Source organism: Passer montanus, unplaced genomic scaffold (genome assembly GCF_014805655.1).
Source record: "Passer montanus isolate IOZ18808 unplaced genomic scaffold, ASM1480565v1 scaffold1, whole genome shotgun sequence".
NCBI classification, from domain to species: Eukaryota; Metazoa; Chordata; class Aves; order Passeriformes; family Passeridae; genus Passer; species Passer montanus.
In genome coordinates, this window is record NW_024356504.1 from 14155201 (window position 1) to 14179764 (window position 24564).

The window sequence follows — 24564 nt, forward strand, 5'->3', positions numbered from 1 at the left end:
GGGCGGGCGACAGTAGCTGGCTGGCAGGCACCCAGCCATCTCCTCGGGCGCTCACCTTTGGAGCGCACGGGCGCTGCGCGGGTCCCAGCGCCGCTCCCCGGCACCGCCCGGGGTCCGCACCCCGCCAGCCCCGGGCACAGCCACAGCACCTCACATCGGCCCTGCTAACTCCATCTCCCACCTCCTCCCCAAGCTCAGAGCCCTGACCTCTCCCATCCAGACTCCAGGCTGCCCTGCAACCCAACGGCAACCACTTTGCTTTCTTTTTTTTTTTTTTTTTCTTAAACCGTGAAGATCCCTTGTCTCTCCTCATAATATTATCCTTGATCACTGCCCGGGGTTTGAAGCCCAGAAGTCAGGAGCTGCGCACCCCACCCCCACGGCCCGAGCGCGCACTGATAGGGCCCTCGCTGCTGGCACCTAGTCAAGCTGAGGTGTCATTGGGATCTCAAATTGCAGCGAGGGGCTGGCAGGCAGCCAGAGGCAGTCTATTTAAAAGACAGCCTGTTCTGCAGTATTCAGTCTCTTTAGAAACTTCTCCAGGGGAAAAGTGTTGGGAGATCTACAAAGTGGATTTTTTTTCCTCTTTTTTTTTTCCTTTCCCCCTGATTTTTTACCGCTCCTCTGCCGACTTTGCAACAAAACATTCGAACTTTGCAGAAAACTTTTTTTTTTGTTTTTACTCTTTTGGTCTTTTTTTTTTTTCTTTGCAAATCTTGGAAGAGGAAAGCGGGAGAGTTGAACAGAGCCGATCGAAACACAACTTTGCTTCATACCAAGCTTCCCAGCAGCTCGCTGCGTCGGGAGAGACTTTTCCTCCTGCAGAAGAAGAGGGAGGGGAGGGGAGCTTTGCATCCCCTCTTCCTTCTCCTGCGTTTTCTTTTTTTTTTTTTTTCTTCTCCTCTTGACTGCTTTGATGCATTATTAGCAGGACACTGGTTTTCAAGGAACTTTGCTCCCTTCCCAACCTGCCTCCTCCCAGCCCTTTGGGAAGAGTGTGTGTGTGCGCGTGAGTGAGCGAGTGTGTGAAATCGCCGTCCCACCTCCCCAAACACCCCTGCTCCCCCACGCCTCCCCCTGCAACCTGTAGGCTCTGCAACCCCTGCAGGCTTCGCTCCCTTTCCCCCCTCCTTCCCTCCCTCTTTTTTGCGCTCCCGCGGATCGCGGTGCGAATTCCCTCTTTCGAGGCGAGAAAAAGCTGAAAGGAGAAACGGGGAGGGGGGGAAAAAGGACAGAAAAAGAGGAAACCTAGACGTCCCCCCTCTCCCAACGCCAAAAGGAAAGCAGGAGGGTCTCGCACCCCGAAATAACCCCCAGAGTGGGGCGCCTGCAAGCAGGGGCTGCTCTTTCTTTTTTGAATTTTATTTTTTAAAATTCTTTAATTTTTTTCTTTAATTTTTTTCCTTTTATTTGTTTTTTTTTTGGCCCCCCGAAGGGGCAAACGGAAAGCCAGCGCCGCCCGCTCCCGGCAGCCCCCCGCGCCCCGTCCCGCAGCATCCCCGCCGCGATGCTGCTGCGGCTCCTGGTGCTGCTGGGCGCCTGCCCGGGGCTGTCGCGGTGCCTGGGCTCCTTCGTGCAGTGCGAGCCCTGCGATGCCAAGGCGCTGTCGCTCTGCCCGCCGTCGCCGCTGGGCTGCGAGCTGGTGAAGGAGCCGGGCTGCGGCTGCTGCCTCACCTGCGCCCTGCCCGCCGGGCAGCCCTGCGGCGTCTACACCGAGCGCTGCGCCCGCGGGCTGCGCTGCCTGCCGCGCCAGGGCGAGGAGAAGCCGCTGCACGCCCTGCTCCACGGCACCGCCGTCTGCCTCAGCGAGAAGAGCTACCGCGAGCAAGCCAAGGCCGGTGAGTGATCCCCGATCCTCCATCCGCGGCTCCCCCGGATGCTCAATCGCCTCGCCGGCTCCTTTTCCATCTTTCCGCCTGCTTTTTCCACCCCACCGCCAGCTCCCGGCTGCTTTTTCCCTCGTTCCGGGTGCTCTTCCATGACCCTCCGCTTGCTTTTCCGTCTTTCCGGCTCCCTTTCCATCTTTCCGCTTGCTTTTCTGCTCCCTCCCACTGGCTGCTCTTCCCTGCCCCCGCCGCTGCCTTCCCATTCCGCCGGCTGCTTTTCCATCTTCCCAGGTGCTGTTCCATGCCCCCACTTACTTTGCCGCCTTCCCGGCTACTTTTCCATCTTTCCGCCCGGTTTTCCATCCCCCCCTCCCCCCCTCCCCCGCCGTGTGCTTTTTCGCCTTCCCGGCTCCTCCATTCCCCTGCACCACCACCAGCTGCTTTTCCATCTTTGTGGCTACTTTTCTGCCTTTCTGTCTGACTTTTCTCTTTCTCTCACACAATTACACACCCTGGCTGCTGTTCCATCTTTCTAGCTGTTTCTTCATTCTCTCTCCTCCCCTCCCCCTCCAAGAGCAACTTTTCCAAGCACCCGGTTGCTTTTCCATCTTTTCTGTCTGCTTCTTCACCACCAGCACTTCTCCCGCTGCTCTTTCACCCCCCCTATTGCTTTTCCACCTTTCCAGCTACTTTCCCATCTTTCTAGATGTTCTTCCACCCACACCCACAGTTGCTTTTCCATCTCTGTGGGTACTTTTCCAGCCCCCTAGCTGTTCTTCCATGCCCCCTGCTACTTTCCCCATCCTTCTTTCCATCTGTGCTCTGGTCAAACCTCCTGTTGCATCATTTCACAGCCCCCACCCTGCCTTCCATCATCTCCTCTTGATTGTCCCATCTCCAGTAGAAGGGTTTTCTTTCCCCACTTCCCAGATGCACCCTTTTAGTCACAACTGCATCCCAGTCCTTCCCCAGTCGCATCCTTTACATCTTTCCTGCATCCCTGTCTTCAACCCTCTCCCTGACAACTTTCTATCACCACATCCTCCACCTTGCTCTGGGGCCCGAGCTGATCTCTGCAGATTGAAGTACAGAGGAGAGCAGGGCATCTCCTTTCAACCCGTTCCCAAAGTCCTCAGCCACCCCCAGGTTTGTGTCTGGCCTCACACTTCCTCCTTGGAATCACTACAGCGCGCTCTTTCTGTCTGCCAGCTCTGGACATCTTTGTTGGGCGATGGGCTTTAGCTCAGGGAGATGAAGAGAGCAGGTGCATTAGGGACAGGATATGCGTTTGCACAAAATAATGGTGGTGTGGCTAATAACAGGCAAGAACAGGTTAAAAGCAAATATGAAGGCGAGCATGGCAGCACCAGTGCAAGGCCAAGCTTCTGAAATGTTTGCACCTTGCACGTGACGAAAGCATGAAAGAAAGCGCTCCTTCATTTTGACACTCATTTGACTCCCATTTTTCGATCCTGTAGCTCATGTGAGGACAGATTCCCTGTGTTCCTCCAAATATATCTGTATTTCTGCCATGGTGTGAAGGGGTGGTAGGGAGGGTGTCTTTATGTCCGGGGGACCACTTGGCAAAAAAAAAAAAAAAAACAACAACCAGAAACTCTCACTTTTTTTTGGTCCATTAAACAGTCATTTCTACTTGTTAGCAAGCGTCTGCTTATACCCATGCAATGGGAATCAGTTTCTCCTTTCTAGCACCTAATAAATTGTGATGCTTTTATTATTTTTCCCCTTTGCTGCTTGCAGGCAGTGGTTGCGTTGCTACGCACCATCCTTCAGAGCAAAACCAAATTCTGTGTGTAATAACTTCCCCCCTCCCTCAAATGACATCAGATGTCCAAACTCCCTTTAATCAACTAGAAACAGCAAAGCTGAGCTTGGTTTTTTGAAGGGCAGCTGTAAGATACGAGGGTTGTGAGCCGACCTGCACAGGGAGCAGAGGGTGAGGCCAGGAGCCACGTTCCTGCTGGGGAGCCCAGGAAGCTGGGCAGTAACCGCTGTCAGCAGAGATAGGCCAAGTATCCCGGAGTGCGTCATCCTGGTGTTTATTTACTCTGCACGTGTGTGTGCGTGGCCAGGGGCAGGCAGTGTGGTCGGGAAGGCAAAGCCATGCAGCTGAATCCCAGCAGGAGAGTGGGGCCCGTCCCTGCGCCTGTGTTGAGAGGTGCCCATACAGGCACCTGAAAAAGCTTTGGCACTTGGCTCCCAGCATGAATATCCTTCCGTTTCACCTGCCTCGCACATCCCAAGGAAACTGGTCCTTTAGCAGGTGCTTTGTGTGAAAACTTGAGCCAGGGCCCTTGTAATTCTTCTGCTTTTGATTTTCTTGGGATTCAACACCCATTGAATGGACAAGGAGAGGGACAGGAAAGCGGTGGCAGGTTTGTCGTGCAAACCAATCCTGTGGCACTACCTGTGCTTCCAGTTTGGACTCCCCAAGTGCCGCAGGGGCCTCTTTTCGACAGGTTTTGTTTGCAGCAGATGAGCCTGGATTGGAAAGGCTGCTGCAAGAAGCCACAGGAGACCAGCAGGCTCCTCTTGAGATTTATGCAATTGCAAATAGAAATAAAAAATAAATCAGGAATTCCTGAGGATGGGAGAGGGGAAAAAAAAGTCACTTGGCATTCGACTGGTAGTGTGTGAGAACAAAGTATATTTTCATAGGCATGTTTCTAAGCAACGGGGCAAGAAAAGAAATTAAGTTTGACTTGAACTTTCTGGCCTCTGCCAGTTTGGCCAGCAGCACAGGGACCGTGCACTGGGGAAGCTGGCCTGGCCCTCCCATCTATCAATGACCAAAATTGGCCCTGAGCTGCAAACCACTGAGAAAAAATCAGCACTCTGCAAAATAAACTATGTGACAGTGGTGAGGACTAGATCAAACTGCATTTCTATCTATTTCTGCCCTTGTGCTGGCCAAGTTTAAAATTGCAGATGCTTTCCTCCTTATGGACAAGGTAGAAATGCATTGAGCAGCACTGCAAGAGCCAGAGCCTGGGAGGCCAGGCTTAGCTCTCCTGCAGAGCAGATGTCTTGCCTGGGGACATGCAGGTAGCATGCCTCAGTTTCTTCATATGTATGCTGGGCAGTGGTACTGAGGAATGCTAGAGGTAATGAGCAGAATGTCCTCCTGGTTTGTTCAGAGGTCTGAAATGAAAGTAAGTGTGGGATTAAAGAGCCTTAGTAGGACTTGTTTTAAGTAGATGGGTATGTAGGTACTGACAGGATGGTCCCTGTAGTCCTTCCTCCCACAACAGTCAGACACTGTCCTTTACTGAAAGCCAAACATCACGTCTGCAATTGACTGTTCCTGGTTAAAAAAACATGAATGAGCTTCATTTATGGCACGGGCTGCAGGATTCTGGGTTTTCTCTGTTTTGTTTAGGTTTCCTTTGAAATATACCATGTCTTTCCATTTTTCTCTCCTGTGCTCCTGCCAGACTTCCTCCTGCTGAGACAGCAAGGTCAGGCTGAGCACCAGGGAGCGGAGGGCACAGATTGGAGCCTGCTGCCCTAAAAACGCTCATGGAAAAACAAAGGTTGTCAAATATTTCCTTCTCTCTCATTCCTGCTCTCTTTCTAGAAAGCGAGCAAGACTTGGCAAGTTTCCTTATGAAACCGTGAGCCAACGATAACCAGGAGGGGAAAGGGGAGGGTTTGCAGAATTAGCCCTAAGAAAATCATCTTTGCAGCGTCAGCTGAAAGGTGGAGGAGGAGGAGTGCTGCCGAGCCCAGATTTCCTGCAGCTTGTGTTTGGTGCTGTCCTTTGTTGCTCCCCAACATATTTTCCCCCACCCCATTCCCCCTTCCCGTAGTCGCCTGCTCTGCATCTGGGGATGCTGGTTTCAGGGGTGAGCAGAGGGGATGTGGCGAGGCAGGAGGGCAGCTCCATGCCGAGCTCCGGGGTGAGGGTGAGGGCAGGGGTCATGGGAGCAGGGTGCTCGGGATGCGCTGGCTTCTTGTGCACATGTCACTCCAGGAGGGACCCGGCTGGTGCGAGCGGCAGGTCCATTGTGCAAAGCAGCTCCGAGCTGTCAAGGTGAAAGCTAATATCAACAGGCCTGCAAAACCTCAGACACAAAACAGGAAAATCTCCATTTTTCTTTTGATCTGGAGTTTCAATAACAATATATTAAAAAAAAAAATAGAGACAGAGTGAAATCCATAAGGTGCCAGCAAGAGAGCTGGGTTTCTGCGGTGTGTGTGTTACGGGGGAGGAAGGGATGGGGTGGTTCAAACAGGAAAGGAGGGGCCTTGGCTGGAAGGATTTTTCAGCAGCCTGGTTTCTAAGGAAGGAGAGAGAATATTAAGTAGTTGATCCAAATGAAATTCCTGCCGAGTGCCAGCAGAGTTCACCGGAGAAAAGACGTGGCTCTGTGCGTGCGTGCGTGCATGAGTGATAGAGCTGGCCCTGAGCTTCCACACAGCCCTGGACGCACTCCAGGTCAGTGCAGGGAGAGCTTGCACCACCACAGCGGAGAGCAGGGGCTGCTCTCAAACGGGAGCCTCTGCAAACGTGAGGGATGCTGGAGGAGGCCATTGTGCCTCCTTGTGTCATACTTAAGCAGCAGCAGCAGCAGCAGCATCCTGAGCCCAGATGATCGTCGCGGCTTTGGCACGTCAGTGACTTGAGCACAGTCATGTGCGACGCTTCACTGCGGGGTGTCCCCTCAGGCTTGACAAAAGGGGGCAGGAAAGACTGGGTACCTTCTGTGCCAGCTTCAAGGCATCCCCCAGTGTCTCCTGTCGCTCAGTTCGTCACACGTGTCAGGGCAGGGGGGGAGGAAGAGGAGGAGAGGCGGCACCCGGCGCTGCCGCACCCGGAGCGCGGTGCTCTGCTTCCTCCTAACGACGGCGGGAAGCGCTGCTCGCCCGGCCTGGCAGCCGCAGGAGCAGGAGCAGTTGCGGGAGCTGCTACAGCAGCAGCGTTTCCCTAAACTCTCCATGCAAACTGAAAATCCTGGGAGCAGCCTGGGAAGGGTGGCGGGAACCTCCATCCCCTCCGGGCTTGCCGTGCTCCTCTCAGCTGGGTGAGCCACTAAGAACAGTTGTAGCTCCTTTCCCTGTGCCAACTCACAGGGCAGATAAAAGCGCCCATGGCACAGCAAATCCTGTCCCCCCCCCCTTTTTTTTTTCTTATTTTCTTTTTTAACCCAAGCACTTAGTAGTGCAAATTGCAGATGTAAGTGAAGAATTTGGCTGCAACACACCTGCCCCTCTGTGGGCTGCAGTGCAGCAGGATTAATATGCACAAGGAAGATATGTGTGTGAGCATATGCACACACGTACCCGTGTTCACACGCCCACACACGCCTGCATAAACATTTAATGTGTGCAAGCACACACACGGAGCATTCTTGTCTCTGGAGGCAGAATGGTTTCCAGGCAGCACACACAAACCTCTCTTAGATGCAGGGGTTCTGGTTATGACTGGCACATCGTATTTTGCCGTGAAGATCAGATACTGGGGTGCAGATCAGCCTACCCTGTCCTCCCACTGAGGGCTTGGAAATGAGATGCACCAGGTGAGCATATCAAACAATGGGAGGTGAGGAAGGAGATAGATGCAAGATCTATCCTCCTCTCAGCCAGCTGTGTGGATCCAAACTCACCCCCTCTGTTTGGAGGTGGCTTGTGTTTTCTGGCTAGACTAAGATAATGCTCTGAGAGATTTCTTGAGGGCAAATTTTCCCATGTCAAACAAGCAAATTCTTCCCAGTGAAGGTGTGAAGTCGTGCCTTGCAAAGGACAGCCAGTCCACCTGCCAGGGCAGTGGTCCCTGGTGTCATAGGTGGAAGGAGATGGTGCCAGGGGCACTGAGGTCTCTGGGATCCTGCAACTTTCTCCATGCCCAGGCAGCAACAACTGGCCTCCAGGAAGGTGTGAAAGAAGAACTGAATTGGGAAAAGATGGCACATTTGCTGAAATGCAGCAGTTGAGAGCAGGAGAAACAGCCTCCAGCACTGAGCAGAGGAAGCTACAGGACCCAAAGACATGATGCATGTAGAGGTCAGAGATGATCCAAAGATCATCTTTAACCTGTGTGAGTTCACTAGCAGCCAGCCTGATAACCACCTAGTTGTTTATAAGGAGGTTTTTTATGGGGAAAAAGTCGATATTGTCTGTTTATCATCAGCTCAGGAATAGCCAAAAGTATGAGGAGGCTCTGCTCGTGAGAAGGAGAGGGATACTTGACCCCCCCATGAGGGAATCCTCTAAGTCCTGGCCCACTTGGTCCAGTGAGCATGAGCCTCCACACTGGGTCTCCCCAGGGCAGGGACACAGAGTGGGGGAACAGCTGTGCTGCTCAGCACTCCAGCATCCTGGGGCTGCTCATTTAAGAACACTGGGCACAGTTCATGATTCATGCCTCAGGTCATCCTGGAAGGGTCCCGTCATATCTGGTGACATCCCCCATCCCCTTACCACTCAACCCCCACAAGACACTGTGTTCCTTCAGCTGTGTAGCCAAGGCAACTCTCAGCAAGATGTTGTTTTTGAGGTAGCTCTTTGATGCTAGTGATCTGAGAGGACCCCTTAGCGTTCATGTCAATCCATTGCTTGAAGTTAATCTCAGCAGGAGCCAGCATAATGTGTTTGCAGAAATGTGGGACTCTTGGTGATTGCTGTGAGCAAATTTGCTTTCAAGGAATCCATTTCTCAGCATGTTTTGGTAAGTCTTCTGTCTATGATGTTTCCAGGACAAGTGTGAGAGAGACACTCTGGTCAACAGATAAACTTTCAGAAGGCATGTTAAATTTATCCTTGTGAAGTTAGTGGGCATTTCTTGCGTGCATGTGCACAAGGCCTTGCTGTCACTATTGCCCTCATTCTCCAGACCCCTCTGATATTCCCATCATTTTTCATTGTAACTCCAGCCCAGTGGTACTGTCTCTTCCATGCAGAATGTGGGAATGGGGGGGTCAAACAAACTGGGACAGCATTCCCTCTTAGCCTGGCAGACCTTGATCCTGCAGGATGCTGAGCACCTTTCCTCTAGGGCCAAAGAATCAAAGGCTTTTGGGCACCTCTCCCCTCAGTGGGAACCAGCTGCCTCAGTCCTGGAAGGACTGTGGGGCCAAAGCAAAGGCTGTGGGCTCTGGTGGAGCTGGAGAGCTCTTTGCAGCTTTGAGCCTGGAGGGCTGTTGTTGCAGTTTGGTTTGTTTGCTTGTTGGATGGACACAGCTGGCTTGATGATGGAGATAATTGTTATGTTGATGGAGATGACTTGTCTGGTTGCTATTTAAGGGCAAGAAAGTAATCCTCACAGATACTTAGGGAAAGGATTGCCTAGCTAAACAGAAGAAGGAATGTTTCTTAAAGGTAACTTTGGGGGCAAAGTTGGCTAATATTCATAATTCTTTTTTGTAGAAAAACAGTAGAAATATTTTGTTTTTCCAAATACAGATGGGATTCACCAGAGGACAGTTAAATCAGCAGAGCCATTTATTATTCATGCTTAAGAAATCAGATGTTATGTGTTAGACTAATGATGAAAATCTGTAATTAAATAAGCCAGTGAAAACTATGGAACCTGGCTTTCACTTCCTAATTTAAAGAACATGCCGGAAAAGAAGAAAAGTTTTACTAGGGAAGAATTGCAGAATTGTCTTATATCTGTTCTATACTTGCCCAGCAGTCAATTACGCTGCTGCCACAGCTACATGTCTTACGATATTATTACATGTCTTAAGATGTTTTATTTAAATACAAAGTCACATACAGTCATTGCTCTTACTTGTATGCCCCTCTTTCCTGATAAAATAGTAGATGTGGGTGAAATTTTACTGCATCATTTATTAACCAGTTCAGTGCCCAGTTATTTGGTTTTGTAAAAGCAGCAGTGGCCTGAGGTTGCAGGAGAAACAATAAAGTGCAACAAGGATTTTATCATTCCAGAAAGGCAGATCTTGATCAGTTGTCTTTCATGGAATTTCAGACCCCAAAATGGAGATTTATACCCTTTTGTCCATCAAGAGACCCATGAGGATTTTTTAACATTCAAAAGCATCTTTTCATTGGGTTGGACCAAAAGAAATTGCTAATGAAAAATTAGCAATGAGAAATTGCACTGAGTATGCAGTGGTACAGGGTGGAAAATGGCTAAGAGAGGCAAGATTCATTCATTAGGATCAAGCTTGGGAAAATTTCTCCTTATCAATACTGTCTGAGTGTGAAAGTCAAGCTTCTGGTACTTTTTTGTAGTCCTACTTAGGTGGACTGAGAGATTAAATAACATCCAGGCCTACTGCAGGCAAAGGCTTTCTGAGAGAAGGAGCTATTAAGAAAGGAGTCCTGAGGGCAGAGGTTGGAAATTTCATCCCTCAGAGGTGGTAATAGTCAGGATGGACGGTACATGTGATGATGTGTCATCTGGTGCTGACACAGAGATGAGCAATGGATGATCTCACACAGCTTTTCCATCTGGTTTAAGGCAAAACTGTGAAAGTGAGGCTGAAGACCTGGAAGTTAATACAGGCTAGGCTGGAACTTGCAATCACAGCTGCACACCTGAAATACTTTGGTTTTGAAATACTTTTGGTGTTGTAACAGTTCTTGTCCAACACCTCATGCAGGTGCATCTCTACCTCCACCTTGCTGGGCCTTTTCCTGTCTCTGTGGTGAGCAAGGGCAAGCATCCTGGCAGCACCTGCTTTTAAGTCCAGATTTCTTGATGTCTCACGTATACTGATACCACTTTTCACCACAGTTTTAAAGAGAAGCCCCACAGAGTCCAGGAGGGCAAATTACTTATTCCTTCTCCCTAGTTACACTTCCTCTACTGCTGATGTTGAGCTACCTGCATCCAAAAAGTCCCTGTTCCTGCTTTTTTCTCATGCAATAATGACAGCTGATGGACACATCACACCTCCTTCATTACTGTGGGCACAGGAAGATTTTTTCCAAGTCATCTCGGGTGGTCAGATGATCAAACAACCTTTGGTTTTCATTCAGAAAAGCTTAAAGCATGTGTATTCTCATATTTTTGTCACAAATAAGCCCCATGCAGAAACTGCTGGTAAACAATTCAGTGATGCCTTGCAGGAGATAAACCAGATTTTCCTCACCCTTAGTTAGGCGGAGACTGTCATGCAGTCTCCTCTGAGTTTTTCTTTTTTAATCTTTCCTGCTCTTATTTTCTTGGCAGCTTGGTATGGGTTTTGCCTCCTTTATTGCAACCAATGAAATCTGCTGCTTGGGTGGATTTATTGGAAAAGATGTGAGACTAAGAAAGGCTGAACTACTTCATCCTTTCCAGGAAGGAAGACTATGTCTTGGTCACTCTGATATTGAAAGATGATTTATTTAGCTTTCTGTGGGTCATAATTCAGCTCTCAGCTTCTTCTGCAGTTTCAACATATGGAATGGTGAACATCTGCAGTCTCCAGATGATGTGACCGAAATACGTTTTATCTTCCTATCATCAGTGCATCAGCAACAGGAGCTTCTTGATATAAATCTAGTCCTGCAATACTTCCTTCCTCTCCACTTGCCAGTTCAGTTCTCTGGAAGATAACTTTGTTCAGGAAATGTCAGACTGATATAAGCAGCTATCGAGCAACAGAGTGTCTGCAGTTTTGCAAGATGGTGCACATCAGCATCATTTAATTGAAATTGATGGAAGTTTGCTCATCATCTTACTGGAGGGTGAAACTCTGGAAATTTTCCCAATTCTTTTATTGGTTAGACATTTTTGGCTCTCTCTTGGACAGAAATCATTGTCATGAGAACCCAAAGTCTCTGGCTATGCCACCTGTTGACTCAGACCGTCACCGGGTCTTGGTGTGTCCTGTATGTGCATTGCAAACTCCCACACCTACATGGAGAACTGATTGTAAACAGATTTGGGAAGTCCTTGGAAAGAGACAAAGACAACACCTGTTCAGCCACAGTCTTTATTGTTACATCTCAAGGCAGCTGGTGCCCAAGCTTGGCTCTTCCAGCACAGCATGGGTGCTTGGAGACTGGTGAACTAACAGCTAGCAATGTGTAGGGAAGGAGCTTCCATCATGAAGCTCCCCATATCCAAACCTGCTTTTCTCCTTGCTCTACAGTTACTCTCAGAGAGTTTTATTTTGTGACTGCAGTAAAGAAGTGCAAGTCAGGCAAGCTGCTATGTGCACATAGAAACACAGATCCTTCCTTAAGCTTCCAGTTCCCATAGCTGTACCTCTCCCACCTCCGTGGCATTTGCTGGCACTGCGAAGTCGTGCTGACCCAGAGATCCACTCCTACAGATAGGTCCTGCACTTCCAGAGCAGACCAAAACATGAGCTGGTTCCCTTGAGAGCTCCTTTCCCACATGCTGAGCTGCATTTCTCCCCCATCCAGCTCTCTATGAGGACACAGAGGTCATCAGGATTATGATCTCCCTTTCCCATGAATCCTGTGTGAACCTGGGGGCAGCCCAAGCACCTGATATTCACGCTCTGCAGGTGAGCCCTGGCTGATACAGCAGAATCTGTATCCACAGGTTTCTGCTGAGGAGACATTAATCACCTGAGAAGGAGCTGGTCTTCCAGGCTAGTTCAGCAAAGCCCAAACAATTACTTAAAAAAAAAAAAAAGCCATGGAATAGCACACCCCTCTGCCATCAGTGCTTGTTCTCTGAGGCTCTTCAGGTATTCTTGAGCTGTTCCCAAGCATCCTCCTGGCTCTTGGCTTAATGAAATGGAGATCAGTCCTAGCCTTCCAAGCCAACTCTCTGAATGCTTTTCCATCTCTTCTCTGAGCTTGGCCTTACTGATCCATATCCTTCCCTTAAAAGGTGTCTCAGTGGAACAAGGGAGTGAGGTCTCATCAACTTCCACCATGTTGTCACAGGGGTATAAGATACTGGAATACCCTGGAGCCCCTCTTCCAAAAGCTTGTGTGGCTTTTGAGCCATGGACTGATTGGATTCTCATCATCTGTCTTTGGTAGGTGACTGGGAATGGTGGGGCAGAGTGGGTGTTTCTGGGAGCACTTCACGCTGCTTTGACTGCTAAGGACTTCCTTCCACACTCTGCTAATCACAAGTGTTCTGCTGCCTTTGGCAGCTATTGAAGTTCCTAATTCCCAGAAAATGAAATAGGGTCTGTGTTTTCTTACTACTGCTCCTGTGTCTGTAAAACAGCTTGGCCCATGGGAACATCACAGGTTTCAAGGGGACCAAGACTGAAGAGGTGGTGGGAGTTAACTTTCTTAACTTCAGACCTTTGGAGGACTAAGTGTGATCACTGGTGTCACAGGAGAGGAGACTGGACTTTCATTCCACCCTAAAATCATAACCCAAGCCAGATGATGGGGCTGGTCACAATTTGGAGGGTGCAGCGTCTCTGCAATGACTTACACATGGAGTTTGGCCATCCAGAACACCTCAGTGTTAGCATTTGGGTGTTATGTGACATTGATTTAAGTGTCTGTTGCACGTTGCTGAGACTTGTGAGAGGTGGGGTGGCAGTCCCAGCAGGGCTGTTGTTATTCTGTCCTTCTTGGTGTGTGGTGTCTCCTTTGAGCCTCTCATCACCTGCAAGCATTACCAGCATGCTCCCTTGCCAGTTCCCTGCCAGACGAACTGCACCGGCTTGATGCCAAGACCCCACCAAAGCACAAAAGTTCGTTCAAAGTCCAAGGCACATTGCAGCTGGCTCTCCAGCAGACAACACCCTGGGCTAGTGGAGGAACTGGCTGGAGCCTCCATCCTCAGCCCTGGCTGCTCCGCCTCCAGTGGGTGCCAGATGGCCTGGGGCTGGGCGGCTGCCTGAGCTCACTGCCTGACCTCACCAGGGCGGTGGTCTCAGCAGTGACCCCAGCACAGGCACAGCGCCTGGGCCGCTCCGCTGACCACCCCAGCGGGGCTGGGGGTCGGTCACCACCACGCTGGGGGCTGCGCCTGGGACAGGAATGTACGAGCTGTTCTTCATTAGGCGGGTGAAAGCTCCTGGGCTTCTGCCTGGGCTGAGTCTGGTGGCCTCTGGGGAGCTCAGGAATGCTTTTGCTCAGTTGTACTCTCCAGCTGCCAAAGGGTGCAAGATGAGATGACTCTTCTCTCTTTGCATCTCTTCCCTGCCTGCATTATCCCTTCCCTGCCTGCATCTTGAGAATGCAAACAACAGTGCCTGTCTCTGTGTGCTGACCAGGAAGGAGGCATTTCTGTTTTCTCATCATGGCCACAGGTGCAAGTGCCGGTCAGGGACAAATTTGCCTGCCAGTAACAGGAAGTTTTGATGTAGGTCGAGCATGTCCCCTCCTCCGGAGTGGGCAACAAATGGGAAAGGCAGCTGGGGAAAATACTCAGGGCTTTTTCTAGCCAGGTACCTAAGAACGGAATTCTTGTATAAGCCCCACATGCAATGAGCATCTCTGAACAGAGATGGCCGAGTTTGGGGCAGAGGAAGGACAGGACAAATTCTCAAAGTCTCCACGAGTGACATTTGTATTGTTCCTGTGCTAGAGGTTTAACTGAGATCCCCATTAAGTCTTTCTCCAACACCTTCCTGCTTAAGTGGTGTATTATGTTAGTACCTATGCTGTAAATAATAATGATCATGATAATAATCAAGAGGGCTGTTTAGCAGGGTTGTGCTGTGGTTGTGCATGTACTTCTTCGGTGCATGTGGCTTTTGGGGGTGGTGTTGAACAGGACAGCAAGTCCTCTAGCAGTGGGCTGTGGCTGTAACGAGCACGGTTCATTAGGAGCAGCGGTCAATAGATCCTTTCTGCCAGAAACCAATGAAAATGTGTTACAAAAATTTGAGCCTCCCAGCCATGTGGAAAAAGTTTTGTGTTCCACTCTGTAATGTCAGCAGGCAGCGATGCAGTGTTCCCACACACTCTGCTCCCCTATGTGACTGCACCCACCACCTCACTGGGACCTCACATGGGTCCAAAGCATCTGAAGCCCAGGAGCGCCAGGCTGGGTTTTGATGCAGGGCAGAATCATGTGTAGTCTGCTCTGGGTGGTATCTCTTAAAGACAGCAGCCAGCCAGACAGGAGCAATTTGTGGCTTCCCAGAAACAGTGCCTGGTATTTTGCTACTCCCCTTCCCTTCTGCAGGGAATGGTTGGAAATGGTTCCTGTTAGGGAGTTTCCTCTGGCTAGCCTGGAGAGGGGAGAAGACACTGTGCCTCAGCCCAGGGCATAGGACAGCCTGTGCTCTGCTGTGGGTATTTTCTGCATCCCAGGGCTCATCAACAGCACAGTCCTTTTGGCCTGGCCTGGGTCAAGAGCTTTTCCAGATGCTTTCCCCTCTTTCCCTGGGCAGCAGTGGATCAGACTAGACATGAAGCCATGGAGTGGCTCTGAGTTGAGTTCAGTCTCCTGCCTTGGCTGTAAGGTCAACATCCCTTTGAGGTGACTACAGCCCAGGTGTCACTTCCAAGCTAGCCAGGCATCCTCAGCTTGGCTAGCAATGTCCTTCTTTTGTGTCATTTTTCTGTGCCAGTAAGCTTGGGACCTCTACTGGGAAGTGATCCCCTCCTGAGTTGTGGGGAGAAGGAATGGAGCTGTGTAAGCCACCCACCTTCTGTTTCCCACTGTCCCTCATCTGAGGACACTGTGAGTAGGGTCCTCCTGCCCATGCCCTAAGCCCACAGGGATGCAGCATGCTTTGCCCATGCCTTGTGTCCCCTGACAGGCAGCTCTGCCTCTGCAGGTGGCCACCAGGCTGGCAGGCAGATGGGAGTAGGCGGGAAGGGGCTGTGTGGCAGGCCAGAACCTGACAGTGAGGGAGGAGGAACTCCAGCCTGAGCTCCTTCCCAAGTCTTCAACACGATTAGGGCTTCTCTGGGGAAACAGGGCGTTGCTCCTGCCAGCATCTCCTCAGGCATGGAGGCACAGCAGTGCCAAATCCTGCCTGCCATGAGCCCGCCTGGGGCACACGGAGGGTAATGAATGAGCTGGTGAGTGAGGGTGGGCAGGTGGGTGCAGGAGCTCTGGGGATGCTGATGTGAGTGTCTGGTCTGGCAGCAGTGGGCAGCTGCAGGCTAAGGTGGATGGGCCAGCCAGGAAGAGAAGGGAGGGGCTGCATGGGTGCTGCATGCCCCGGCTCTGCCTTTACCTCTCCTCTTGGCACTGGGAAGGCCCCATAGCCGCTGGCCAGAGCTTGTCAGGAGCTTCTGTCAGAGACCTTTGCCCTTCAGTTTGCCAAAATTGGCTTGTTAGAAGAAGGAGTTGTATCAGCCTTGTTGTTGAAGGAAATTAGGTTATAAAAAACATAAGAGGATGGAGGAAAGGGATCCCTTCAAGGCATCCATGGAGTTATCACTGAGCTATAAAGACCCAAACTAGACACCACTGCTGAGTCACAGGTGAAGGAGTCCCATCACTTCTAACCCTTGTTGTGTGACATCCCAAGCATATGCTCCCACTTGAGGAGGAACACATGCATTCCACTGAGAGTGAAGGGGGGGTCAGTTCCAGGTGCCTGCAGAAAAAAACAGACATGGGTTCGGATCTGGACAGCTTTTAGTGCACATCTGCAAGAGCACAGGGCTCCTGTGGCTCCCATCTGTCCTTGCTGAAAGGGCTCCATGTTAGTCCCCAGCTCACTCTGGCTTGCTGGCAGCTTGCAGGGAGAGGAGGGATAAGGTGCTTGCAGGAGGGTAAAGCTACTGACCATGTGAGCAGTCTGAGCTGCTGCAGACACCCAGTATACGCTGAGTTCTGGGGACTGGACACCCTGTACTGTTTTCCTGACTGAATCCTCACTGCCTTGTATCCTTTATTTGTTACTTGTTTTTATTTGTTTGGATTGCCCTAGGAAGCTGTGCCTCGCTTATTTGTTATTGAGGAGGTAATGAGTTGTGGCCCTCCTGTGTTACTGGGGGGTTGCCAGCACCAGTGTGAAACTTCCCTTTATTACTGTAGGGCAGCCCAGGGAGGTACTCTGGCAGCACCTTCTCCAGCCCCGGACTTGGGTGCCAGAGGGGATTCCTGGGACAGAGCACTGAGTGTTTCACTGCTATAAGAAGGGCTTAGTCACTGCAGATGCCTCCGTTCTTTTTTGCAGACCTTGAGTTGCCAGAATATCTTTTGAGGCAAAGGATGCACTTCAGCTGCACCTTGTATTGTTCCACTCTCTGGGGAGTAATTCCCAGTTTACTCAGTTTCTTCTCTATCCCCTGTCTGTTATCCTTTTAGAGTAGATGAGCCCTGATCTGTGCAGGCAGTTGAGTCCTGCAGCAAGGAATAAACCCCCAACCATATAAGCATTATGGGGCAAAATGGCAAAATTATCCCATCCTGGGGAGCCACATGAGTCCTGGGGATGGTGCAGGGGATTTTTTATGTTGCTCTTGGCAGTTAGGAGGGTGTAGAGTTGGGGATGTTCATCCAGTGCTGTTTTTGTGGAAACAGAAAAAACAAAGGGCCACATTAATAAATAGGTGGCCATGAGAAACTTCCAAATTTTTGCTGGGAGAGTGCAAGGTCCCCTTGGCAAGGAGGAATAGGAGACTTGTACCTGTGGTTGGCTTGAGCACCCAGTGACCCAGTGACACTCGGTCACCTCCGAACCCCCCAGCTGAGGTGTGTGTGACAGTCTGGTACTGCCATCTGCCACTAAGCATCTCATCTGTCCCCCCCACTGGGCATCCTCAGGCATCCCTGGGCAGCAGTGGCATCCTCCCTGTCTCCCTCCTGGTGCTGCATCTGGGCTCCAGGAAGCAGTTGGTCTGCAGAAAGAATCCTGCTTGCCTTGTTGGGGGCGTATATCTGCTTTTATTTTAATCCTGAGCCTTTTTCCCTCCTGTAGGAGGGGATGATCTGGGTTCACTGGCATAGAAATTGCAAGAAAGGCTTTTTAGGGACAGATTTCAGCTACTCTGATGCTTTCCTTCTGCTGCAGTTAGTTTCCTCATAGTCACTTGCTGGTGACCAGCAAGTGATTTGTCATCAACACCAGACAGCTGGGGACCCAGGGGTCAGAAGACCAGGAACCTCAGGACCTTTAAACTGTATTCAGATTTAGTTGAGAAATAACCCTTTTTCACTCTGCTGGTTGTACTAAATGTCACAAGTCATCTAAGTTTAGACTGTCACCAGCTTGCTCCTATATATAACTGCTCAGGGCTCCTGACTGCATCCTGCCAGCAGAGGTTGTGCTGGAGGTCTACAGGGAGATGGGTGCTATGGACAGCACCTAAACATGGTCCCCCTTTGTTGTCAGCACCATCAGTGGCAGTCAGGCAGCATGACTTGGCAGTGTTACCCTTGGCTTTGCTGGCTGGTTCGTGTGTGCCAGCAGATGGGAGCTGGTTTGATCCCATGAGTGGGGCTGCAAGCTGAGGACCCTGGAGATCGTAGCACTTGTCAGCCACATCTTTGGTATCACTGCTGAAATGTCTGCCCAGCCACATGGTGGCTGTGCTGTGTGATTGACCTTGGCTTTGGAATTGTATCATCTTCAAGCATTCCTGGCTTGTGCTCTTGCCTTCTTAAGGCAGGGTGAAGCATGAACTCGTCACTTAATCCTCTCGGCATGGATAAACAGGGGCTTCTCTGCCTCATTTATGTGTCACCTGGCCCTGGAGGTAGGATGAGAGGTAGGATGACTCTCATATTGGTCTTTTTCCACAAAATGATGGCCCTTGTATGTAGAAATGCATCCTAGACCTCTGACTCCTCCATGCTCTCTAGGTACCTTCCTGTCCCAAGCTCAGAGGTCACACAAAAACCTTGTGAAGTCCCACACAGTGGGATAAAGCCAGGGCTGTAGGCAGCAGCTGGGAAAGGGGTTCCTTTGGTTATTCTCATCCTGCTTGGTCCAAAGATCTCCTCTGGGGCTGGGCATGAGGGTCTCTGTGCAAAAGCAAGCCCCACTCATCTCACAGGGACATGACAGTTTGGTACCCCATCCATTGCAGAACGGGAATCCCGGGAGCATGAGGAGCCGACCACGTCGGAGATGACAGAGGAGACCTACCCACCCAAGGCCTACCGGCCCAAGCACGGGCGCCTCTCTGAGCTCAAGGCTGAAGCCCTGAAGAAGGACCGCCGGAAGAAGCTGACCCTGGCAAAGTTCGTGGGCATGGCTGAGAACACAGCTCACCCTCGTGTTGTCATCCCTGAGCTCCGGCAGGAGTTTGAGCTGGTGGGTGCCTTCACCTTCCCTCCATGAGGCTCCCATGGGAAGGTGACTGTGGAGGGCTTTTACCCCAGGGAAATGGGTACTAGTGTGGGGGGACATGGGGGCTTTTGCAGCTGGAGGGTTCTGTGAGGTGCTTCCCTTCTCACGTTTGATCTCCCTGCGTGCAGGGCCCATGCCGCAGGCACATGGAGGCGTCCCTGCAGGAGCTGAAGAGCAGCCAGCGGATGGTCCCCCGCGCTGTCCACCTCCCCAACTGTGACCGCAAGGGCTTCTACAAGAGGAAGCAGGTAAGATCTTCCCCACTCAGGAAGGCTTTTCTCTGCCAATGCCCTGGTGGGAAGGAAGGAGGTTTTTCCTTTGCTGGGTTAGTCTGTGTGTTGCTGCAAGCATCTCCAGACACATTTGGTGGTGGGTGGCCTTGCTGATGGCTCCAAGTGCCATCTGGCCTGAAGCAAGCATCCTGAAGGAGCTGGTGAGGGAGGGGGAAAAATCAGAGAACCCTGGGCTGGGGTAGCAGCAGGGACAGGGATGTGCTGAAAGCAGAGAGCAGGAGCCAGATCCTTCCATGGGGATTGCTGGTGTGAAAGGGCCGAGGCCTGATCCCCAGGGAGGGAGCCACACAGCGTCTGCTGGCTAGCTTCTGATCTCTGCCCTTGGGTGTCTCCCCAGTGCAAGCCCTCCCGGGGCCGGAAGCGTGGGCTGTGTTGGTGTGTGGACAAGTATGGCATGAAGCTGCCGGGGACTGACTTCCTGAGCGGAGACCTGCAGTGCCACGCGTTTGACAGCAGCAATGTGGAGTGAAGCCACCTCCCCTCCCTCTGCCCCATCACTATCTATCCAGACTCCCTTCCACCCTCCCCTCTGCACCTCCCCACGCCCCGGGACTCCGATTCCTTTCATCTCATGTAAGACGAAAAAAGAAAGGAAAAGAAAAAAGAGAAAGGAAGAAAAATGAAAAAAAACGGAAAGGGAAAGAAAGAAAGAAAGGAGAGAAGTAAGGAAAGGAAAAGTAAAAAGAGAGAAAAGAAAGAAAAAAGAGAAAAGAAAAACGAAAATTAAAAAAGAGAAGAAAAGAGAAAAGAAAGAAGAGAAAAGGAAAAAAAGAGAAGAGAGAAAAATAAACCCTGAAGAAACTGAGGACTCGGAATCTACAACAGCCTTTTGACAACAAGGACTCAGCAAGGAAAGGATAGAGCCAGAGACAAACCAGCCATGGCCACTCTGCCATCCTGCACCTCTCCCCAACGCTGCCTGCACCCCTCTGCCACAAGCAGAGGTCACCCTGATGTAGGAAGCTCTCCAAGTTGCTGATTCTCCAGTACGGGTTTTGGGCAGGTTCATTTTTATTTTTATAATTTTTTGTGTGTTAGCTAGTTGATTTCTGAAGGGTCTTGAGAGAAAATCTTGTGGCCACCAGTGTACCCCTTGCAGTCCTCCAGAGTGTCCTCCCCATGTTGCTGGGACTCACTTGAGTTGATTTCCATCTCAAATGACTGCCCCCAATCCAGGCAGATTTCAGCAAGGGAGGAGATGTGGGACTGTTAACTTTGTGTCTGGAGACAAGCTGGGGAGGGAAACACAGATCCTGCAACAGCACAAATACCCCCAGAAAGTATCTGTGGTCTTCAAAAAAAAATTATCACAAAAGGAAATACAGTCTCCCCTGTCCAGTTCATCTTGATTGGAGGGTCTGAAATTTTCTTGGACAAGCAGAACTGACCATTGTCCATCCAAGTGAGAAAGTGTTCATCACCTGCATGCACTTGTGTGTGCATTGATGTGGCTTTCCCTCCTTGCAACGCTTCACCTTGAAATTCGGAGGTTTCAATGTAATATGAAATTAGGGGATATGCTGCCCCTCCAAAAACAAATAATAACCTGCTGGATTAAGCACAGAAGCAGTTATGGAGGAGCACTGGTGCCTGTGGAATCAGGGCCTCATCAACACTGAGGACTGCATCACTGTTCAGACTGAAGTAGCCCTACATGGGGACAGGGGAATCAGGGCCAAAACTCTTCACCACCCTCTGCCACCACGAAGACGACCAACTATGGAGATTTATTTTTTTTTTACACAGCCGAAAATGTGGTTTGCTCCAGGGGCAAAAAACCCCCAAACCTCCACTTTGTTTCATCTTGGTTTTTTGTTAAGGCTGGTTTATAGCTTTCCCTGTGGGTAGGAAAACGCCATCCTTTTGCATTGAGGATACTGCTCATGTTGCCACGGCTGATTCCCACGACCCTGCAGTAAGATCCTGTGATGGGCCCTTGCCTTTAACCTGGGGCCCAGCTCCTTGTTGAGTGACAGCAGCCACTGCTCCATGGAGACCCACTGCCTTGGGCATGCTGGGACAGCCCTCAGCTGCCTTCCTAACTCATTTCTTGTTTTTAACATTTGCATTTGATTTTGGGACTCTCACCTCTTGCTTATCCCTGACAAGGGTCTCCACAATGTTGGTGCTGGGAGGAGATCCTGCAGCGAATGGAAGGAAAGAAAGGAAAGGGAGCTGTGGGGTCTGGGTGCTGTGGTGGGGAAACACACCCGCTGGGAACCACATCCGACTGCCACAGCTGGAGGTGGCAGCCAGCACTGGCCAAAGGACACAGCTGATCTCAGGTGGAAGGTTCCTGAACCCCCATATCCCTTTCAGCTTCCTGGACCTGGGCAGAGAAAAATGGAGGTCCATAGCACCACTGGGGCCCCACCAGTGAGGATGGGACAAAGGGGTTCTGGTGAAGGCTTCTTGCCATCACAGACTGGGAGCCCTCACAGCCTCTCATGAGATGACATTACTCTCCTAAGCATCCCATGGGCTCCCCACCAGGACGTTACCCTGATGGAGGGCAGGACTGGACACCTGTGGTTATTTCCCTCCAAATGACAGTGGGGGCGAGTTTTGCCTGTGGACTTCCACAGAGACCCAGCAGAACACATTTCGTCCTGGGGACAAAGCACCTTCCTATGTTGAAAAGAAGGAAGTGTGCTACCAGTGTGGATGTGCCCCAAAAAAAGCCTGTTGTAGTGGGGTAATTCCATGTTATTGGAGGGGAGCATGGTGGGGGCTGAGAGTCAGACCCCTCCAGGCTCTGCAGGGCTGATGGAGCAGGGTTGGTTTAACCATAGAGGTGGATTAATGCTGGGGTGCAAGTGGAGTGAAGAATGGGGTGAAGACAGCAGGAAGAGGAGCTTGTGCTAACCCCAAGGGCCACTGGACACCATTTTTGACACTGTCCGCTTGCTGATCCCTGTGCAAAACCTCCTGACTGTCATAGGCCAGTACCACCTTTCCCAGGACCCTTCCTTCCTTCTCTCTTCCTCTTTCTTGCTTTTTTTTTGTTTGTTTTTTTTTTTTTTTTTTTAATTTCCCAAAACTTGAAAGCCTTTGGCTGCAGAGAAAGGAGACGTGCCCCGGGATGGGATGGGAAGGGCATCAGACCCCCATGGAACTTGCCTTTTGGCGAGGATACTTTTGCAGGGTGAGGGTTGGCTCACAGGGCCCCATGGTGGTGTCACAATGAGGCCACCACAGATACTGGGAAGGAGCACAGGGCAATGCTCTGTCCTCTCCCTACCAAGCAAATCTACGTGGCCCTGGGAGCCCAGAGTACCAAAATCCATCCCACACAGCCTCCCTCACCCCTGCGCACCCCATGCTGGGATGGCATTGCCTGTCCTGTCCCCACAAACCTGGGGGAAAGGATGATGGACATTTGGGGTGCACCACCCTCACCCCCCAGATCACCTCAGCTCCCAGGATGGGGCACCAAGTGACCCCCCCAGCTGCCCACTCCCTTAAGGATCCCCAGCAGGACGAGGCTGTTCACAGGCTGCACTAATATTTAGGACCGGGGTTGGAGCCTGGGTTGGGCTGGGATTGAGAGTGACTTCAGGAGGACTTGGTCACCCTCTGAGGTGGCAGTGATGAGGTGCTCCCATTCTCAACACCCAGCAGCACCCCTCTGCATTTAGGATGAGAGAACCAGAAGGGGCAGATTTGGAAGCTGGGGAGGGTTGAGGCACACCAGGAGATGCCAGCAATTTGTGCATCGGGGGGTCGTGAGGCTCAGGGGTCTCTGGCTGCGGTATTTGTGCTGAGCCCATGTTGGTACCTAGGATGTGAGCTGGGAAGGAGAGGACAAGGATGGCTCAGGACAGCCCTTCCACCACATCTGCCCAGGGAGCGGCGCTCAGTGGCTGGGCTACCCCTTGTCTGTACTGCAGTGGACTTCGAAAACCACTAGTACAAGAGCATTTTGCACTATTTCTCCGCTCTCTCCCCCCTTCCCCTTTTCTCCACCTTCCCCATGAAAATTCTTCGCTGTTGGTTTTCTTTTTTTTTTTTTTTTTGTTTTGTTGTCATTGTTGATTTTTTTTCCCCCCAAATGGAGCATTGTATATTTAAAGAACTGTCAGTTCACCTCGCTTCCAGACCGCTGTCCTGGCCCTGGCTAGGAGCCCTGCCTGCTGTGGCCCCCTCCCCAGCCCCACCAGCCACCGCCACTGCCACCGGGACAGACGTCACCACGCACGTTACCCACCGTTGTAACACAGTTGTTAAAACACACCAGATTCCGAGTTTCCTGCCTGGTTTTTATCTTTAAGCAATACTCACTACACATTTTACGGTAGCTTTTTATAGCTTTACATACATACGGTAGCTCTGTTGTTTCGTTTTGGTTTTGTTGTTTTGTTTTTTTTTTCCAGTAAACAAGAAATACTCATAATCTTACTGGTGGGAAAAAAAAAAAGCAGTTTGTGAAAAACTGACAATGGAAGAAGAGCTTAATGCTCTGTTTAGCATTTTGTACTTAAAAAAAAAATCTCACATTTTATTAAAAAGTGAAGATTGCTGTATACTATTTATTCAACTTATAATTTATGTTACTCTTTGATCTTTGTCTTTTCTCATGACAAAGCATTTATTTAATAAAGTTATGCATTCAGTTAGCTCGTGCCTGACCCTCGTGGAGCATCTGTGTGCCAGGGCCTGCCAGTGAGCTGCTCCAGCCCCGAGCATCCCACGGCTGCCTGTGTTGGGTCCCTTGGGGGGCTTAGCCAGCTCCACAGGGGTGCTCAGGGAGGTGCAGGGCATGGGGTGGCAATGCTTTAGTGGAGCTTTTCATACTAGAACAATCTGCTAGGTGACTGGTAAAAGTTGCAAGCCTAACTTCCTGCAAGCAGAGCTACAATTTTTTATCTTTTTTTTTTTTTTTTTTTTTTTAGAATTTTATTTGCATGGATGTGGCAGTGCACATTCAACCAGTTTACCAGGGCAAAGTACCGAGCAACCAGTGACATTAAGCCCCTAAATGCTATCTCAAACTGAGCTCCACAGCTTGGGAGCAGACGTGCTGTCTCAGACCTCTTGGGGCTGCTGGAAGACTTGCCCCGATGTCCCAGCGGCAGGAACATCCCTGGAGCTGCTCAGCCCAGCCAGGCCGTGGTCCTCAAACACTCTCTGGCAGCTCTTGGTGGCTCATCCCACTGCCCTTCCCGGTGCTGGATCTGACCCTGCCCCACCGCCCAGGCAACCATCACCCTTCATTCTCCCACTCCCCCCGATCTCCCTCCTCCTGTGCCCCTCTTCCCCTCCATTCACCTGCCAGCATCACCAGAGCTGGGCGGCCAGACCGGGGCCGGAGGCGAAATC

The 24564-nt window shown here is 50.9% G+C and overlaps 1 protein-coding gene across 1 annotated transcript; it reads left to right on the top strand.

Moving 5' to 3' along the window:
• Positions 1–551: 551 nt before the first annotated feature.
• On the top strand, positions 552–23862 carry IGFBP5 (insulin like growth factor binding protein 5). Its single transcript, XM_039721699.1, has 4 exons — positions 552–1838; positions 18690–18916; positions 19081–19200; positions 19583–23862. Exons 1-4 carry the CDS (start codon positions 1508–1510, stop codon positions 19712–19714), a joined length of 810 nt encoding a protein of 269 aa, XP_039577633.1. The 5' UTR covers positions 552–1507; the 3' UTR covers positions 19715–23862.
• Positions 23863–24564: the final 702 nt, after the last annotated feature.

Coding starts and splice junctions, on each gene's coding strand:
- IGFBP5 (XM_039721699.1), top strand. CDS start 1,508: ATGCTGCTGCGGCTCCTGGTGCTGCTGGGCGCCTGCCCGGGGCTGTCG. Junction 1,839..18,689: donor CCGCGAGCAAGCCAAGGCCG/GTGAGTGATCCC, acceptor CATCCATTGCAG/AACGGGAATCCCGGGAGCAT. Junction 19,201..19,582: donor GCTTCTACAAGAGGAAGCAG/GTAAGATCTTCC, acceptor GTGTCTCCCCAG/TGCAAGCCCTCCCGGGGCCG.